This window comes from Gymnogyps californianus, chromosome 10 (genome assembly GCF_018139145.2).
Source record: "Gymnogyps californianus isolate 813 chromosome 10, ASM1813914v2, whole genome shotgun sequence".
Classification (NCBI taxonomy): Eukaryota; Metazoa; Chordata; class Aves; order Accipitriformes; family Cathartidae; genus Gymnogyps; species Gymnogyps californianus.
In genome coordinates, this window is record NC_059480.1 from 23,199,583 (window position 1) to 23,219,904 (window position 20,322).

General features: G+C 42.6%; 1 protein-coding gene across 1 annotated transcript; it reads left to right on the plus strand.

Moving 5' to 3' along the window:
* The first annotated feature begins 633 nt into the window (after nt 1–633).
* On the plus strand, nt 634–19,808 carry NCEH1 (neutral cholesterol ester hydrolase 1). Its single transcript, XM_050902756.1, has 5 exons — nt 634–771; nt 10,325–10,553; nt 12,466–12,535; nt 14,928–15,099; nt 16,534–19,808. Exons 1-5 carry the CDS (start codon nt 634–636, stop codon nt 17,149–17,151), a joined length of 1,227 nt encoding a protein of 408 aa, XP_050758713.1. The 3' UTR covers nt 17,152–19,808.
* Nucleotides 19,809–20,322: the final 514 nt, after the last annotated feature.

The following is a 20,322-nucleotide window of genomic DNA, read 5'->3' on the forward strand; positions in this document are numbered from 1 at the left end:
CGCCTGGTCTGCACCCCCAGAACCACACAGGTGCTTTTGCCAGCCCCGGGTGGGCGAAGGGACGCGGGCCTGGGCGAGGGTAAGGGGGGGCAGAAGGAGGCACTGCAGATTTGGGTGGCCTTCGGTGGCCTGGCGCACGGTGGAGCAGCTCTTGTCAGCCCACGGCCGTGGGCAAGGCAGCCCCGTGTGGATCGGCGGGGCGAGGCCAGCCTGGCGAGGCCAGGCACAGTCCCTTCCCCGGAGGGACCCCCCGGCCGCACCGGGGAAGCCCCCGGCAGCCGTGCGGACCACAGGCCGCTCGCCGCCCGCCGCTTTCCTCAGGGGCGGCGGCTGCGAAGCGTCCCCCGCCGCGAAGCGCGGCGAGCTCCGCGGAGCGGCCTCCCCGGAGCGGCCTCCCCGGCGGGCGGGCGGCCGGGCCCGGCGCCGGGCGGGGCGGCGCTGCGCGGGCGCGGAGGCGAGGCGCAGATAAGGCCGCCGCCGCCGGCAGCCCGTGCTGGCACGCAGCCGGTGGGCCGGGGACGGAAAGGCCGGGACTGCCTCTGAGGGAGGCCGGCCCTGGGGCGGTGCGCGCCCCGCGGTGAGGCGGCCCCGCGCACCGCGGGGGTGGTGGCGGCGGCGGCGGCGGCGGCTGCGATGCGGGCCGCCTGGGTGCTGCTGACGGCGCTGGCCGTCCTGTCCGCCTACTACGTGTACCTGCCGCTGCCCGGCACCGTGTCGGACCCCTGGAAGCTGATGCTGCTGGATGCCACCTTCCGGGCAGTGCAGCAGACGGTAAGGCTGCGCCCCGGCCCCGCCGGCGTTACGGCCCGGGCTCCGGAGAGGCGGACAGACACACATACACATTTCCCCACCACCCCCCCGCCCGGCTCGGTTCGTGCCCCAGCGGCGGAGGCGGGAGGCAGCGGCGGCCGCGCCCGCGGGTTGCGGTGTCGGCCCCGGAGGAGCGCGCCTCGGGCATCCGCGCAGCGGGAGCGGTGTCCTCCGTGGGGCGCCGGGGGAGGGCCCCCCCCCCCCCCCCCCCAGCCCTCCCGGCCCGGTCCCTGGGGCCCGAGGAGCACCCGGCCAGCCGGAGAGCCGCGCCGCAGGCAGCGTTTTGTAGTTAGAGCCGAGGGGGGAGTCGCCAGCATCACTGATGTCCGCGCCTGCAAGCGGGCTTAGAGCTGGGGCCGGTCTCCGCTGTACCGGGTCGTTACCGCATCCAGGAGGGGAAAATGGACTTGGGTTCAGATGTAATGCTCTGCCTGCCGAGGTGAAGGCAGCAGGCAGCTCCGGGCAGGGTCGCTCCAGGCTGCTCGTGGTTTCATCCTGATTAGTAAATGAAGCGTGCACATTTTAGTAAAGCTGGCATCCGGTCTTCTCTTCTGGGTTTCACGGTGCAGATCTTATTAGATGTGGTTTAGCCCGGTTTCCAACTTGCAGGCTTTTGGTGAAAAGAAGAATTAATGTTTTTTATTCTGATACATTAAGTATGGCTTAGTGATAGAAGACATAGGGAAGCTCTTTCAAATATTAAACTGCCTTGATTTGGAATTGTATTACTAAACAAAACTCTCTGAATGCTTGATTTGTCACAAGACACGTGACAGTTCAGATGTCACTTTATGATGTCTCCCTCACTTTCTACCAGTGTTTTTAGACTTGATGTGAAACAGATGAAAGATCACAAACTTTCTGATAATGGCTTTAGCTGTGAAATTTATTTTCTTCTAGGGTGGTTTGATCTCTTACAAGGTCTGATCAGTCATGGTCAGGCCCAATATAAGGTACTATGTATGTGAAAGTTTGTTTGGTTTTTTTAAATTTCCTAGCAGCATTTCAGTTTACTGAGTTGGTTCTGAAATGTACAAAAACTTGTACTTTGAGTGGATGAGAGCATCAGCATATTCAAAAAGGGATTAAATGAATTAATGGACAGAGGGCCCCTAAATGGATACCAAAAGGACTAGATGGGAATGCACCTTCTACGTTCCTAATACAATAATTGTGGATGCTGGGAAGCGTGAGGAGAGTGGACCACACAGTGTCCAGACTTGTATATTCTGCCTGAATAGCTTCTCTGGTTGCCACTGTTAGAGACAGAGTCTGGGAGTAGATAGACCACTCATCTGAGCCACTGGGGCGCCTTCTCATGGTCCAAATGTATTGCTGAATCAATGCATATCTCTAGGATGAAAGGATAAAACCTGTTTGCTTGCATACCCTCCCATATGTCTGCTATGAAAATTATGCAGATGTGGCTTACAATAGCTTTATTCTTTGGTAAAATCTATGGCTTGATGTTCACTTGCTCCATGTTGTTAATTAACTGAACAGCAAGTGCTCAGCTTGACCAAATGCATTGATGGTACGGACAGAGGGGCCATGATGCCCCCCCAGCATGCTGCCTGCAAACCACATCATCACAGTTCAGCCAGGAACACCTGAATCAAGGCCATAACCTCTAGCTGAAGGAGACCTATCTTTAGAAAATCATATGACTGTGACTATATATAAGTATATTGCTATTGGCTTATATACACATTGAGTTTGTTTCTGTGGTATGTTGGGCATAGTTAGATGAATTCTGGTGTCTCTAGCTTGGAGGCTGAAGGGTATCTCTTTTGGGATCTTTTAGAGGTCATAATCCCAAGAGGAGTTGGCCGGACAGAGCCTGCCCGGGTAGCAGCTGGAGCACACTGGCAGGCAGGGCTGAGGTGCCCACATCTGGCCCTGCTCTCTGGGGTGGGGAAGTGGTAATTTCTTAGTTGTTTACATCTCTGGCCTTAGAAATAGTAACTTCTATAGTGAGAAAAAAATTACTAAGCAGGTAACAGCTCTTGTAACGTAGTTTACAAACTAAAGGAAGGAACAAGTGAGTTTTACACAGAAGCGTAAAAGAAGTGAGGCATCAGAGGTGCCCTGAATCACACAACAGGTAAGTCTTGGGGCATTTCTTTCCAGAGAGAAAGAGAAGGTGGTTTCCAAGTGTTCAGAAGTCTTTCCAACACTGAGAGACAGCACAAAGTCAGGAATAAATGACTGCCATTAAGAAGGAACTGTGTGAACTAAAGCTAGGATTGTAAAAGTTAAGCTTGAGTATTTACTTTGTTAGACAGCTTTTGTGTGTGTATATAAAATACAGTGTATGTCCTTTTGTAGAGCTCAGCTTCCCCTTTCTTCCTCTACTGGCTATTGCAAGACCAAATGGTTTAGCATTTATCTAAATGTGACCATTGAACTTTCACCCACTTCTGAATGTATTTTCAGCTTGCTATTTATTACTTTCCTTTGTAGGTTTGATAGACAGAAGTACATTCCTGATTTTAAAATCTCTGAAATGTACTGTAATCCTTTTTTCCCAGAGCATGAAACAAACTTCACGTGCTTCAAATAGAATTGATTGTCTCTTGCTTATTTTGAAATAGATTTGTGAAGACTCTGACAATTAAGCATGACAATTTCTTGTTAGGGATAATGTGTTTGTTTTCTCAGTGCATTAATAATCCCTGCCAATAAAACATAGCAAGGCTGTCACTGGCTTTCAGCGTACTAATGATAAAGTTTTGCATTTCCATTTGGAGTTTTGTCCCAGTCAGCTAGTAATTTTTTTACAAGCTTGGGACTGACTCAGTGCCCTGGCCCAGCATGAGACACTTCAACAAACATTCAAGTATTATCACATGGTTAAAAAAATGCATAGTGCTTATAGGGCAGTTTCTCTCGGTAGGTTTCAAAACATACTACAGAAGGGGACTGATACTGTTATCCTAATCTTAATTTGAGGGGAACAGAGATAGGAAGAGATGGAGTGCCTTATCTGAGGTCACAAAAATTCCAGTGGCAGAGCTGGAAATTGAGCTGGGTTTTCAGAGCCTTGTTCCTGTGCCCTCTTTAATGTCCTGTGCTGCCCCAGAATGAAAACAGAGAAATTTAGACTTTAATAATATTAATGAATTGATGTGAAAGTGCTTAACTGAGAGCAATTTGCCCTTCTCACCTGTCTCAAAATGGGACATGGTAACATTTTTACAGAAAACTGTGATATAACACAATTTTAGATCAGAAATGAAAAACTATGTACATACATATGTATACAGGTACATCAGAACTCGGCTTCACTGAAGTTTGGACAACCACATAAAATAAATTATGGGATTAAGCCGTAGGTATTGTTTTACTTAGTGTCTGTCAGGAGGTGTCTAAAGCAACATTTCATAATTCTGCTGTTAACAGCAGGATTGATACAGGCATTTTTCACTTCTTCCCCTAACCACTTTCCCTTATCAGAATAAAGAGCAGCATATGTTTATTTAATAAGCCCTTTGAAATAAGTTACTTCTGAACGCCACTGTCAAGATACTTGCTATTCTGGTGCATGGCAAGGAAGAAAGGATTTTTTGGAACTGGGACAGCTGTTAGCAGAGGTTTAGAAGGACAAATGGGTTGGGATAGAGGCCATCAGATAGACGTATATGGAAGAAGGTGGGCAGCTGTACAGGGGAGAAAACTATCCTCATAGTTGTCCTCATCAGCCAAGTGATTCCTTCATGCTTCTCTGCCACTCACTTGCTTTCGGAATAAAATCTAGGGCATGGGACATCAACATTGAGGATTACAGAAACCAGTAATTAGTTCTAACACTTTAATATGTATCTACCCATATATTTCAGAGTATGTGACTTCTGGACAGATGTAAATCATAGTTGTAGCCAGCCAAGTAAGCTGTTGATGTTTTTGCATGCAAGAACACGATCTTGGCATTGGTTTACAGTAAGCCACGTTGTTAGTTGTGGCGGGTAGGTCTCTCAGCAGTGGCACCTGAGCAGAAACTGAACCACACTGGAAGTCCTATTTGCAGTAACAGAGAACTTTTGTCTCTATCTAGTATAAAAACAGATCATCACGGGTGAATAGGTATATGCACAAAACATTACATTAAAACGTAATCTAGTTTCTGCTTCTAATTAATAAACGGTAAAACAGTCGTCTTGGTTTCTTTTCAGTTCTAAAGGAAATTCATAAAACTAAGAGCACTTGTCTTTGAGGACTGTCTTTATAGAACAGCATTAAAAATACATATTCTTTACTGGGCAATACTGCACTTGCATTGAGAAATGGTTCTGTAAAATAAAAGAAAATAGATATTCACCTTTAAACAGGATAAAGTGCCTGAAATGCACACAAAACAATATGTTCTGCACACAGCTAAATGGGGAAATGATCCTGTTTATTTTTCACTAATCTCTATTATTGACTACAGATATTGTAGTTGGCATTTTGGACTCGAATGTTATAGAAATGTGTTTTGCAAAGTGATGCCAAAACTGACGATAGTGTCTGCATCTTTCAAGGTAGGAAGTTTCGTCTTAGACAGTTCAGTCGCCCAGTTCCAGCGTCATTACTCATTTGAGTCATGAGTGAGATTTGGCTCAGTCCCAAGTAGTGTTGTATGAAAAAAGAGCCTTAGCTGTTTGCTTAATTCCTCATCCCACCAAGGCCTGAAAGTTCATGCAGGACCTTGGGTCTGACCAGCTGCGAAGGCAGCAGAGGAAGCAGCTGATGCGTTCGGCTTGGCTTCAGAGGCACGCTGCCTTCGTGTGCCGTCTGAATGCGACCTGTTGCAATAATTTCGTGGCTAAAGGTCAGAGATGTGAAGCCGGACAGTGTCAGCTATGGAAGTCATATGATGACAAAGACTCCCAAAGTGCTGGGTGCTGTTAGAGGCTAAGAGACATTAGCAACAGAAAAACTTTTTTGGATTTTTTTTGTAATACGGAACACATGACTAATCTGGAGTACAGGTCCATGAGGGAGGTAAGCATAATAGCAGTGAGCATTTGGGATTCTTCATGAAACTACCAGCTGAGGAGCCAACAGAAGAATCCTAATAGTTTAGGGGCAGAGATTGGTGGTTAAAGGTGAAGTAATGGTGCCTCTCTAGAGCAGTACTGTGTTCATTCTGTCTGCTTTTTATCACAACCCTGACTCCTTTCTTCATTTATTGAAAATTTTCTCCTACATCAATTAAATCTTTCAATATCTGGTACCCCTCATCAAAGAACTTACCAGGAAGAAGGTGGCAGTCTTGAACAGTTTAGTCTCTAGGGGGTCCCTGGGTTGTGCCTTCCTGAAAACCCCTGTTATGGGGATGTCCTGGTAAAAGAGAAAGAGATTGTGGCTGTAGTGGTTGCTTTGCCTGACTTGTTGGAGAGCTGGGGAGCATTACAGCGTGAGTGTAAATCACACTGCTGCCGAGGCAGCCGTGGGTCACGGGGAGCCAATGGCCCCAAAATGGAAAGCTGCAATCAGAAATGAGCAATAGATTGTCAGTTGGGCTACTGTAATATGTCCAAAGTGGTTGTTATTTGCTGAATTGGCTCAAACGCCAGCAAAACACTCATGTTTGCCTCACCAGCGTGTGTAGCCCTCCTCTCCTGGGGTCCTCCTGCTCATCCAGCTCTGCCTCACTGCCCAGCAGCTGAGCGCTCTTGGTGCGTGTCAGCCCGTTACCCAGTCCAGCCCATAACGCTGTGAAGTTCGCCAGCCACATTTCCCCAGAGTTACCTGTTCAGAAGACAAAAGTGTTTATTCAGACGGATACATGAAACCAGTCGTTACATGGGAAAACTCCCCACTGCAACCCAGACTGAGTGATGTGCCGTGCCTGTGGCTGGCACAGCAATTCTGGGCTAATTGCCCACAGGGCTTTCATCTTTATACTATCTCCTCTTTTCTGTGAGTTTGTCTTTACTTTTTTCTGTGGTCTCTTAATTTCCCCTTTGTCCTTTTGCTTTCTCTTCCTTTTCACTAGATTTATTGTTACAGCACTGTCTTTTCTCCCTTTTCACCAGAGAACATCACTGTTTCTTTCTTCCCTTCCACATGCATATTCACACACACACACACACACACACGTAATTCCCAAATATATTTAAGTGCTATATTTGATAGCCTGCAACAGTCCTGCATGTTGTCACAGGAAGGGTGGTAAAAATCACAAATACCAGCAAAGATTAAACTAATTATTGCTCACATGAGATGCCTAGATACAGCTTTATAATGGATTTAAGGCAATCCAACTGTGGACTGCTGCCAAAAGGGCTGGTTGCATCCTTTCCCCCCACTCCCTCTTTCCTGCCTTGGGTTATCAGTGAGATGGTGACCTGGCTGAAGTTTAATGTTGTTTCTCTGTTTTTGCTGGGTTCATATTGAGCTGGTGCAGCAAGGTCATGCTCTGAGGCTTCGCATTCATTAGTGCCCACGCAAGAAAGGTGCCAGGGAGGCACAGCCAACAGGATGGGCAGGTCTGCCCTTTGGGTGGCAACATAGTCCTAGAAGAGAGTTAGCCAACCATTAAACGCATCTGGTTCTGCCAGTAGTTATATTACAGAGTGATAAGATATTACATATCTATTTTAAATATTGATAAAGAAAATACAAGGATTTTATTTGTAAGAACTTTGGACAAGACTACCTCTTTGCCAGCAAAAAGTGCAATCCTGATGCCTTACAAATGACAACCAAACAGGCTGATTAGATAGATATACTTACAAAGAATCTGTCTGATAAGTGCTTGGCAAAAAAAATGCCTATGCCTAACAAAGAAATTAGGACTGTTGCTTTTGTGCCCTGAGGTACAAAGCATCTCTTCCAGGTTTTTTGGTTTTGGTTTCTTGGAAAGAGTGGCCTATTATAGGGGATAAAAAAAAAAGGCATAAGAGCGTGTGATTAAACTGCAGAGCACCATGGCCATCTGCAGGTTAAGAACAGGGCAAAACACTTCTCAGTAAACAACACTAGCCTTGAAAATAAAATATTTCTGATTCCAGGGAACATGTGGTAATCTTGTCTACAAAGAATGTGAACTAAAGTGGGAGAAAACTAAAATGGGACGTCTATTGCAGCACAGTCAGGCTAAAAAAATCTACAAAAACGTTTTCCCTGACAGTATTTCTAAAATTGCTTCCCAGTGGTTACCTTCCCTGGGAACCTCCATGGGGCACAGGGAGGATCAGATCTTTAGCTGGTTACATCAGTGGCAGCCCAACAAATTGTGTGCCGAGTTATTAATAGATGTATTGCTGTTGAGATTTCAAACTCAAACTGGGTTTTCCTGTGGGAATTTTTAAGTAATGGTGGGAGAAAAGCATGATCTGACATTCAGAGATACAAACAGCCTTGTGAATTCAGCATTTCTTCCCGCCGGGTGGATACTTTGTGTTTCTTCTCCCAGAGAAAAGCCTTACAGTATAAAGAAACTATATTCCTTCCAAAAAGCAGCAAACATTTTAAAATTTGGTTTCCCACCAAACTATCTCAGCAGGGTGACATTACCACAAGCTAAAGCAAGAAAAGAAAGTAATTTTTGTAAATTCTTGTTTTGGAAGTGGATTACTCCACCCGCTCGCATAGCAGCCCATTGTATTGGGCATCGATTTTGGGGGGAAAAAAAATCAAAGCTTGTCTTTTTTTTACAGCAATCTGCAGTGGAAGTGGGGCTGTGCAGGGCCTTTTCTATACAGCACCTGACTGAAAGCCAATATTTCACTTTTTTTATATTCAGACTACTGATGACAGATTAAAAAGTTACATGTAAGGAGCTGGGGCTGTAGACCTAAGGGGACAGATCATCTTTGGCATGGATACTGCTGAATGCTTCAAAATTTGCTTTTCCTCCGGAGGTGTGTGTTTGCCTCTGTTAGCCCTTCCTTTGCCGTGAGCAGGCGCTCCTGGCAGAGAAGCTGAAAATTGGCACTGAAAGTGGCTGCGAAAATGGTATTGCAGAAGTATGGTAAAGAAACCCAAGTCAAGAAAATGAAATAGCTGTCCTTGTGAACAGGTAACAGAAACCAGAAAGAGACTCTGAAACTCTTATTTGCAAAATCATGTCTGTCACAAGGAACCAGACTTTGCTTCCACTTAGTTTTCGTACAGGTTAAACTATGGCAACTACCTGTTCTTCACAACGTGAATGCGGTTAGACAGGTACCTGGGTGAGCCTGCTCGCTCTCAGGTGTCAGCATCTTTAATTCATACTAGCAGGTTTGCTCCGCACTAGTGCTACTAGCAGAGTTAAAACAGTAAAGTGGTCGTGTGTAGACAAGCCCCATGGCACCTAACAGTACACCTCTTCTTCCAAGTATTTGGTACCTGTATGTAAACTAAAAGGTCACAGCTGACAGTTTTCCTTATGGTAGTGGTCCTACAGGTGTACATTAGGTATATGTATTAATTTTACCTCCCAACTTCATTGCCTTGACTGAGAAAGTTGTACAAAGGGCTTAGCCTTTGCTGGATGGCTATCCAATTTCTAGCCTTTGTCACTAGGACAGAGATTAATTTTGCAAAAGGGGAAGGACCCCCACTACTTTTTCTTTTTAATGGCCAGTCTGGACATCGTAGTCCCTGCAGTCCTTTGGCTCACCAACAAGTATGCATTACAAATAGTGTGCAGGTCATATGCAGGGAGCAGGTTGTGACCATTTAGGCTGGAGGAGTGCCTTGGATCCCAGTACTGTTTGCTGAGAGAAACAGGGTTTTAATCTATTCAGGGCAAAGTTTAAAAAATAAAAATCCTGGATAGCCAAAGGGGATAAAATCTCTCTCCTTCTACCATAAGGGGACAGAAAGATCACATCATTCTTCATTTTTGTAGTGTTTTACCCCCGCAAAAAAAGTAACACACTTTAGTCTCTGGGGTTGGGGGGAAAAAAAAAAAATCACTAACCTGCCATGATTCTTGGATAGTGTTTCAGATCCTTCCCAATTCAGCAGGTAAATATGGGACAAGCTAATAACCAACCATTATATTCCTTTGAGGCCATTCCTGTTTTCAAATTGCTTTGCAATCCTTGAGAACTTTCTTAATTTGGAAGTGGAAAGACTTACGCTTTGAGGTGGAACAAGAGAAATACTTTGCATTTTTGATACCTTACCACCACAAAAATTTTGCCTGTGTGGTATTGCCCTCTGCTGGCAGTGGTCTGAGGAGCTTCACAAGTCCCATAGCGGAGCATGCTGGTGAGGTTCGTCTCCTTTCGGAGGTGTCTTTCAAAGGCAAGGATCTGAGAGCTCATTCACAGTTGTCTTGATCCACATAGTGCTCGTGGTTTGATTTATTTTGACAACAGAGAATCTTTTATGGACAGGGTTTTGTTTTAATACAGCTTTAAAAGCATTAGAGGTCTTTGATAATCATTCATTTTCCAGTGAATATTCTAAGTATCCATATTCGTTTTCGTATAGGACCTGCCCTTTGAAGACGGTTGCATTAAACATCAATGCAGTATCGTATGATGTGCCCTGAAGTAACAGAAATCTCCCTTTTTCTTTTTTTTTCCCCTAGTGTCACCTGATTCACTATCTGAGACTCAGCCATCACTTGATAGTTTTGAATTATTTGATTTGTACCTTTGACAAGCTGAAGTCTGTCTCCTCTGAAGACATTAACATCACGGATGCTGTTTTTGATGGTGTGGAAGTCAGAGTGTTTGAACCTCCTGCGAAGCGAGATGAAAGGCTCAAGCGCAGCGTTGTTTACATCCACGGAGGGGGCTGGGCCTTGGCAAGTGCAAGTATGTGTCTGCCAGTAATTAAATAGGATTCTGGTCTGGTTTTCTCCTAGCAGGAGAAGCCAAAAGCTGGTTTTCCTGCCAGGGATGACAATTTTGCTAAGACGTACCTGAATTCAGTAGTAACTGTCTCCACTCTGGGAGATCAGCTCTAAGGAGGAAGGGGAAAAATATCGTGAATACACAACAAAAATGCATATTTTATCTGCACATGAGCTGTAAAAGGACCAAAAGGTTAATTTTGTTACGTCCTGAGAGGACAAAATAGCTTACTGTTTAAATTTCTGGGATGCCTGGATGGGCTGTTTGGGCCAGTCCCCCATTTTCCATGATGAGTGCTATGGTCACGTGCAAAAGTCGATCCTTGGTGATCAGGATCCAGTGACTACAGGTAAGGGTTTTGCCCCATTTTCACACAATAATTAGAAGAAGCGTGGGCTGAACAACACTGTGTGTAACAGCATTGCTAATGTTTGGCTCTTAAATAACTCATACTTGGGAATACGTGCTGCTGATCACAGACAACGGGCAGTGTGATGAAGGAAACGGGTAGAGGTGGGTTACCGTCCTGTGGTCTGGCCCCCTCCCTTAGGGGACCACTGCCGCTACCAGCAGAAATCACCCTGAAAATTAATACTATTTACTCCAATTAACTTGGAAGCCACAAACATGATCAGAGAAAATAAGGTACAGCTATAGACAACGATAAGCTAACCACTGATCCTTCCACATCGTACAGGAGGAGAAAAGCCTTGGGAGGAGAAAGGGCGTGCGGTTGTCATGGCTGCTCCAAGATCCAGATCTGATAGGAGCCTTCCCTCTTTTCCTTCCCCGCTGCCCCCGTGACATCATGAAGTCCATACAGCCCTGATGCACTCTGTGGCTTCATCTACACAAAAAGAACATTAATGGGGTTTTCAGAAATGTTCCAAAACAAAGATTATATTGATTCCATTTGGACTATGCATGTATAAGTCACTTAGACCATGATTTAAGTCAGATTTAGGTTCCTAAATAACTTTAAAATCTGTCCTTCGTGTGCCTTTGGAAATCCCAGTCTCTTTGTCCTGCAATCCTATAGCAGTTAAAAATTTTCCTCCTCTTTCTACAGAGGAATTGTGCTTTGAGATGGGTTTTCTTATGCCTGCCTAAGGGATGTTTGTTCGCGCCCTGCCCACCTCATTTGTTCTGTAACAGTTTGCATATGACTCTTGTTGTGCAAAAAGATTATATTAAATTACCGCGCTTTGTTTGGATGACTATAATTCAGCTATGGCAGATGTTATCCTCGAGTCCAAGATGCAGAAGTTAATGGCACAAATATTACAGCTAAATATTAAATTCTAAGACTAGATACTTTAGAAAACGCTTAGTGTCTTAGTATACTTTATAGTACCGGAAATCAACGATTAAGTAACTGGAAAGGAATAAAATTAAAGAAAATAGTCCATTGATAAATAGGATAGCTGTGATTAATCCTCCCTTAAATGAGTAGTTCAGTTGATGTTAATAGGGCAACTCATTTGAATCTAAGCAATACATGCTATAATAAAATAAACAACAAGCAGTGACTCATACAGTGATAACTGTCTCTGGATGCTAATGCCCCCAAACCACTGGGTAGCTTAAATTTTGCCCAACCGAGAGAACTGTGCTAGGTAGATGAAATGACATGCCCCAAGTCACCAAGAAACAGATGGGAAAGCAAGCATTAGACTGCAGGACTTCTCAAGGTGTGAATTATGTTCCTTCTGCTACAGTATGTATTTTGCGCTTTATCTATTGCAAGCTGATCTCATTTACTTTGCTTATATTTGTGTCATGTCTTTATATTTTCTGAGAAGGCTTACGTACAGCTTTGAATATTGACCTAAATGGACTCGTATGTCCCTAACACCATGTCCTTTTGTTCCAGGAACGAGCCTTTATAACAATCTCTGCAGAATCATGGCTGAATCTCTCAATGCTGTAGTTGTCTCAGTTGAGTAAGTAGCCTAAAACTGATTGAGTAGTTTTAAGGTATTAGAAATATGTAATGTAGTTCTTGTAGCTTTTCCCTTGTTACTGGCTTGTGTATAAGGCTTTAACTTGGACAGTAATTCTCTTTACCGGTCTGATATTTTTACCCTTTTAAAATTAGAACAAATTGGAATGGTATCAAAAATTCATTTGGGTTTCTAATTATTTCTGAGGTCACTTTAAAAGGCAGAAATGTGGGAAAAGAGAGTAGCACTTAATTCAGTTGGACAAATACTAAAATGCAAATTTTAGTGCATCTGGCAATTGTATCTACATGTAAGGAGTGTAGCTAAAACCTGAGATCACTCAAGTGCCAAGTTACGATTCTGTAAATACTTGTGAACTTTAAAAACAATCAAACAAAAACCCAAACACATTTGGACATGACATATGCCTGAAGGAAGGCTGAACCACATCTCTATGCCTCCTCATGTAGCAAGAGGGACTTTTCCCATCCTCAATGGCCACTCCCACAGCTGCAAGGTATATTTTTACATATATATATTTAAAATTTTATATATAAATAATATTAAAATATATATATTAACCCCCCTGAAGTCTGTCTATAAACCACAGTTTCTAAGTCATATTGAGCAAGGGTCTGCAACAAAAAAATTATCAAATCATTTTACCCCTGCTCATTAACCGGAATGCACTGTGGAGTCTGGCAGTTTCCTGCTGCTCTCTCAATCTCCCACTGTTCCAGTCATCTCATTTAAGCCTTGTACTCCACTCCGGAGCAGAGAACTGCCAGGGTGCCAGACAACAGAGAAGCAGGGCTGCTTTTTTAACTCGCTGAACAATTCCAAGGTAAACAAACCTCTCAACTAGCCAACTACATTACCTAGACGACTCCAACTTGATTGGTACTTTCTCATCCTCATTGTCAATATTTTCTTTTGCAAACCCAATCACTTGATATAACTACTCAAGCTTCCCACCTGCAGTTGATTACATACCAAGCTCTGTGATCTAATTGCAACTTAATTATATGGAGTTGATGTTACTCATGCAATACTTATAGCGTACTTTAAAGGGTTGCCTTTTTTTACTACTTTGTTGTTTATTAGTAGAAACAATGAAAAGTAAAAAAGCAGCTGTTGGCTATTCCAGACGAGCAGTGTATTGACAAGTTCCTTATTATTCCTTTTCTGATTTATGGTGGTATAATTCTTCCTGTTTCTCTAAGTTATTATTTACCTCTTCTCCTTAGCCATTATATCTTTCAGTCAAGGCGTTTGTACTCAATTAGTGAAGACTAATTAGATTTCTCATTGGTTTAATTGCACGTCTCGCTTGCATGATATATGCACAATCTGTTATCCAGTTTTGCAAGGAGTTCCCAAAGGACTCTCTCGTAGTCCTTTGTAGTTGATGCAATATATAGATTGCTTTCTGAAAGCAGGTCAGATTTGGAGTTTGAAACACTTTGCATGTAACCTGGGTTTAAAATTTATTCTGCATATGAAACTTTTTTAGCTTAGATTCTGAAGAAAATGTTTTGAATCAGAAAACTGGATTTTGTTTTGCTTGGCCCTGCTGAGAATATGTAAAATCTGTTGATTAAAAAGCTACAAACAGAAGACATGCTTTGTACCATAAGGCCTAGTAACAACTCTTATATTACAAATCATTCAGTAAATATGAAGAGACTTCTCCTGCACTGTTATTTAGAAACTGAGAAAATCTCTTGAATGGGACTCAGCGGCTGACTGTTCCTGGGCAGACTGTTTGCTCTCTGTGCCTCAGTCTCTCCACCTGCGCAATGGGTATATTCCTGCTCCACTCCTCGATAAAGGAGAGGAATTACTGAATCTGTTGCATTGGAGCAAATTGGTATTCACTTCTTGACTATTGTTCATTTCATGGCACAGAGGCATAGCAAGGTTCTTTCTCCCCTGAGCACAGGTAAAAATTCGGGAAACAGAACTGCTTAGGTATTTGGCTCAGTGGAATCTGTTGGCCGTATATGACTTACTCTCCCTTGTACTAGTTAAGGTGAGGATTTGGATCAAAAACAGCCTGATTATAATGACTCCCTTGCCAAGGGTGTTTTAAATATTTCATTTTTATAACGTATGATGAAATCTTCTCTTGGGAAATCCTAGGAAAGTGCTGCACAACTTCATACTATCTTAGTATTACTCATATTTAGTAGGTTTGTGTTAATCTTTCAGAATTAGAGCATTAATTATAAGACTAAGTCTTACATAAGTATTACACGCCTCATATTTTTCCCATTATATTTATCCTGATGAAATAGTTATTTGCCATTAAGGAATACCTGATGTCACGTATTAATCCTGAAAGAGAGGTACATCGTCGGTAATAATTGTCTCCCATCTCTTTTCCTTGTAGATACAGGCTAGTACCAGAGGTGTGCTTCCCCGAGCAATTCCATGATGCTCTTCGTGCTACCAAGCATTTTTTGCAGCCTGATGTCTTAGCTGAGTATTCAGTTGACCCAAGTCGAATTGCAATTTCTGGCGATAGTGCGGGAGGAAATTTGGCAGCTGCGGTGTGTCAGCAGGTAACATCCAGTGTCTGTTATGTATTACACGACGACAATCCCTAATTCAGTGGTGCATATAGGTTGACAGATTCTTTGTGCTGCATCATCACAAGGTGATGCGCCAATCCTAAAGACAGAATGGTAGAAAGGCAGCATCTAGTCACTTTACAGAAGAAAAATGAGTCAATTGCAATATGAATCACATAGCTTGCAATGTCTTACTACAGTTATGAGTTGTTATGGGCCAGATTTTAAGAGCAAGTAGCTAAATGACTTTTTTACCCCTTTTGCTGGTGACGACTTTATTTTTCTAAGTAGGTAACTAGGTACATGCGTAACATCAATTTAGCTTCATATTTTCAGATGCTTGGCTCTGAAAATATGTTTCTATTTCTTTCAAATACAAATGAAGGACAAAAAATACAATAAATGAAGCTTAATCCTTCTGTTAAATTGTCTTCCTGTAGCATTTTGCAATTTTAAGGACATTTCTTTTATGTATCTGCAGTTTAAATGTAATCTGGATTTAATCTAGTAAAGATTTTAAAGGCAGCCTGGGGCAAGTAATAATATTTTTCATGGTTGAGTGAAATATTATGATTAGCTTTTTCATATTGCCGTAACCATTGGTGATAAGAAAGTGGATACCCTGTCCAGACAACTAATTATCATGACAACCTTGCAATATTGAATTAGGGTGAAAAAATTAATAAGAGGCAATTACACTAAAAGTTTCAATATTGAGCACTGATAAACATGATAGTACCATGTTTTGGAAAAAGCATTCCTAATTCGTTTTCCTGATGCATAATTCTTTTTAAAAAAGATGAGATATGGTAGAGAACTGTGTATCTTGTGTAGAAGATGGAGAAAAACAAGTGTTTGCTGCTTCTTCCAGTAAAAGAATTAGGGGGCACTGAATGTATAATTGGTAGGCTCAAATCAAATGCAGATGGCAGAGTCAAGTGAAACACAGAGAGGTGCTTCTGCACACGGTGAGCCTTTGCTAGAGAAAACTGTGGATGCCAACAATTTGCATATGCTGAAAAAAACAATTAGATAAATTCATGGAAGAAAAATCCATGAAAAGCTGTTAAAAGCAAGAATAGCTCCTTTGATTCAGGAAGCCCTTCAGTTGCCAATTGTTAAACTGGGCACTGTGTTAGAGATATGCCACTTCACACTTTTTTTTTTTTCCTTCTTACACCCTTCAGTAAACTTCTGCTACTGATTTCTGTTGGAGGCAGGATACTGAGTCTGCCTGAATGGCCATCTTTACAAGAGAAGAAAAAGATCAGGCTGCTAATATTTCAGACAAAAGAGCAACATTATCTGCATAAGAGCAGAATTTGGCCTAAAAATTGGCAAATGAATGGTTGCTTGTATGAAGTTCTAGGTTGATATTGTAATGTTTATTTTCTTTATAATCCCAATCCTGTATTTTTCCCACAGCTTAGCAAAGATGAGCATTTGACCATCAGACCAAAACTGCAGGCCTTAATTTATCCAGTCCTTCAGGCGTTTGACTTCAATACACCTTCTTATCAGCAGAACATGAATATGCCCGTTCTTCCTCGTTATGTCATGATCAACTATTGGATAGATTATTTCAATGGTAATTATGACTTGGCTCACTCACTGCTGATAAACAACCACACTGCTCTTGACGTTGGCCAAGCTCTCTCTTTCAGAGGACGTCTGAACTGGACATCCCTACTGCCTTCATCGTTCAAAAAGAACTACAAGCCTGTAATACAAACCACAGGCAAGGCTGAAATCATCCAGGAGATACCAGCGCTGCTTGATGTACGAGCAGTCCCTCTCCTTGCAGAAAATGAAACTCTGCAGCTGCAGCCAAAGACTTACATCCTGACCTGTGAGAATGACGTCCTGCGAGATGACGGGGTGATGTACGCCAAGCGCTTGGAGAACGCCGGCGTGGAAGTCACGCTCGATCACTTCGATGACTGCTTTCATGGCTGTATGATATTCACCATTTGGCCTACTGATTTCTCAGCGGGCATTCAGACCAGGAACAGCTATATAAAATGGCTGGATGAAAACCTTTGAAGAGAGAGTCTCTCTAGAAGACACAGGGTGTGCAACTCTGGTGTCTGTTCTTGCTAAAGAGCAAACAATGAAAAAGTGCACTTTCACCTGCAGCTGCTGGGGGTTACAGACCACTAACTACAGCATTCCCTGGTTCGATTGGCCTTGCCCGGCAAAGTATTTTGAGAAATACTTTTTCAAAGTTTGATTCCCCCCCACCCCCCTTCTTTCAGATGATAATTGCCAAACATAGAAATGTTGAGCAAGGAGATCAGCATTCCTGTAGCATTCTTGACTGGCTGCAACTTTCCAGCTTTGACTCTTAATTAGGCACAAAGGCCACAATTTTCAAATGATGTGAAGTAAAGCCAAACACCTACATCTACATCTGGTTATGTAAAAATGGGAGCTAGTTTTCAACAGTGGTGAGCACTCTCATCTTTGGCAGCAGAGCCATGCATTTGAATGTCAAGCATGGATTTAGGTGTTGGCTTTTAGGCACGTAGACAAATGGCTCGTTTAAATTTTAAAAAAAAAAAAAAGCTCTTCTAGGCAGTTAGGATGATGCTAGACAAGTCTCATCACCAAACATGTAATTCAGCTTTGGAATTTGGTCTCTATTGCCTTTTAGTTATTTATATTTTATAAAAGCACAGGACTAAATATATTTTCAATAAAAAGTATTAGAGCATACATACAAATATGTAGGATAAAAATTATGTGTAGCAGCAGAATCCAGGTTGCTTATGTGAGTGAACTTCAAAGCTGACTACTTATTTGGCTAAAGAGGGTGACTTCATCTGTGTTTAAAACCTCAGTTGTATGACCTCCTTACAGAAAATACTGAGCTTACTTAAAACAATCTGCTGTGTGGTTTGCACTAATGTTTGTAATTAATAGTAGAAGTTTTTGTTCATTGACTTTTCTTTTGTGCTTGTAGTGTTTATTATATTTCATGCTTCCTGGAAGGAGGGAAGCAAGCAAACAGAAGTGGGCTCTAATTTATGCGGAAGATTTAAATCTGAGCTTTGCAGCTAAACTTTGTCTGTCTTGTAGACTGACTCAAAACACTAGGTAAGATGATCTCGCTATTGTGCAACAAATCTCTACAGTTTGAGCCAGTCTGTAAAATGCAGACAAGCAGGACAGGGAAGTGAAACCACTTGTGACAGTGTATATTGTCCAGGATGCTTACGGCTTGCAGAAATGAAGGTTGTGTCAAAAGCCCAGCCTTTCTAGGTGAAGAGGAGAGAGTGGCTGACCCGTGACTAAACCAATGGATTAAATTCATCCTCAGCTTTACCACAGACTTCCTGCAGGACCCCAGGAGAACAACTTAATCTCCTTATGCCTCACTTTCTTTTTCTGCAGGAGAGGGAGTAGTAATTTCCTACCTCACAAAGGAGCTGTGAAGCTGAATTCACAGGCATTGGTGAAGCACACGGATGTGACGGTGACTGGCAGGCACTGAACAGATCCCGTAGCTTTTAACTTTCCATCCTTCTCCAATAGCTGGCTCCGCGCAGCCTGTCCCAGCTGCTAGGCTGCGGGTCCTCTGGGGCAGGTAGCTTATCTTTGTCCTGGCTCCTGTGAAAATACCATAAGGTGAGGAGCCTTGGCCATTGGGAGATCATGACAAAGGCTTTCATTTCATTAAAGCGTTTCTTATGGCAGGATTCTGAAAAGTTTTGGGTTTTTTTTTTTTTTTAAAAAAAGGTACTGGTAGATCAAACTGCCTTCTGTCATTTAAAACATATACAGACCAGTCCACTTTCACTGGTATTTAAATTAAATAAGAGAATGGCTTTGAATCATTGCTTCCTAGAAACATCAGGTTGTTAACGTGGTTGTATGTATTAAGAGAAGCTATTAATGAGACAGGGCCTCGATGTGGGCTCAGTCATGCAGGCTGAAACTCATTTCTGAGCATAGGTTCACACAGAGGTCACAAGCCAAAGCTTTTTCAACAGTGGGTCAGATTCTTCTTCCATTTAGACCGTTACAAAGACTCGGTGGAATTAGAGCAGCAGAGTGATAATCTGAATCAGATTTTGATCAAGATATCCAATTGACACTGCAGAAGAATTCAAACTCTTTTCCTGGATTTAAACCCTCTTTCCTCTTTCCCCCATAAACACAACTTCAGTAGATATAATTTACACTTAAAACAGACAGCAACCAGAGTTATGTCCATTCTGAAGACAAATTACTACTCTTGTAAGGTCTGCTCCAGGGTCCTTTCCACTGTATGGAGACAGCTCCATTTACTTGACTTTAGACCATGACTTAGAGTCAAAAAATATCATTACGCTGAGTTGTAACAACAGGCTTCTTCCTGGCTTTCCCACTTAAGAGTAAACCTATGTCAGAAAAGATGTAATTTATATCCACCTGCTGTCATTAAAAGATAGTAGTAACTGTAGTACTGGGAAGAAAGTGGTTAATATTCCTATAAATTCTATAATAATTAAGTTTGCCTGAGAGCTGTCTGCAAAGCTTTAGACCAGCATTTGTTTGTAGCTGTTATAAATATCTGCTATGAAGCTATAATATAATTGCTGCTGTTTTTGTTTTTTTTTTTTTTTAACTGAAATGAAATGGGAGAGCTGGAATACATGTTCATGGTGTTGGTTGTAAATTTCCTTCATGCACTGAAGCACATTAAAATCTTGGCACAAGAGATGGTAGTAAGTGGTAACTGGACTGAATGTGTTTACTAAGTCATCACCAGCTTGATGCGACATCCAAGATCGCAGCACAACTTGGATGAGATGTTACAGTATTAACTAGTTCTGTCAAAATATCTTGACTACTTCTATCATGCAGCTGTATGGTTTAAGTATGTGATAGCTGCGAAGATATGTGATGGATCCTATAACATACAAAAAGAGGTCTGAGTTCCAGCTAGAAAAAGACCTTTAGTATAGAGCTGCACAAGACACTTGATTAAAATTCAGTGTAAACCTTGAAGTAAGCGTTAGTCCAAACTCGGCTTTCCTCTGCTTTGTTCTCCTTTGCACACAGTCCCCGTGCCCGAAGTTGAACGTTTAAGGTTGTTTCCAGCTGAGCTGCTGCAAGCTCCTAGAAACCGAGCATTAACTCAGCTGAGAGCTCAACCGGGGCCAGCAGGCATGGTTACAGAAAGCTGATGCCTGCTAGCAAGAGATTAAGATTAATGCATGTTACAACACC

Bases quoted from the DNA above. Each gene is read 5' to 3' on its own strand.
- NCEH1 (XM_050902756.1), top strand. From the start codon at position 634: ATGCGGGCCGCCTGGGTGCTGCTGACGGCGCTGGCCGTCCTGTCCGCC. The intron at 10,554-12,465 runs GTATGTGTCTGC...CTTTTGTTCCAG, and splicing joins CTGGGCCTTGGCAAGTGCAA to GAACGAGCCTTTATAACAAT. The intron at 15,100-16,533 runs GTAACATCCAGT...TTTTTCCCACAG, and splicing joins CAGCTGCGGTGTGTCAGCAG to CTTAGCAAAGATGAGCATTT.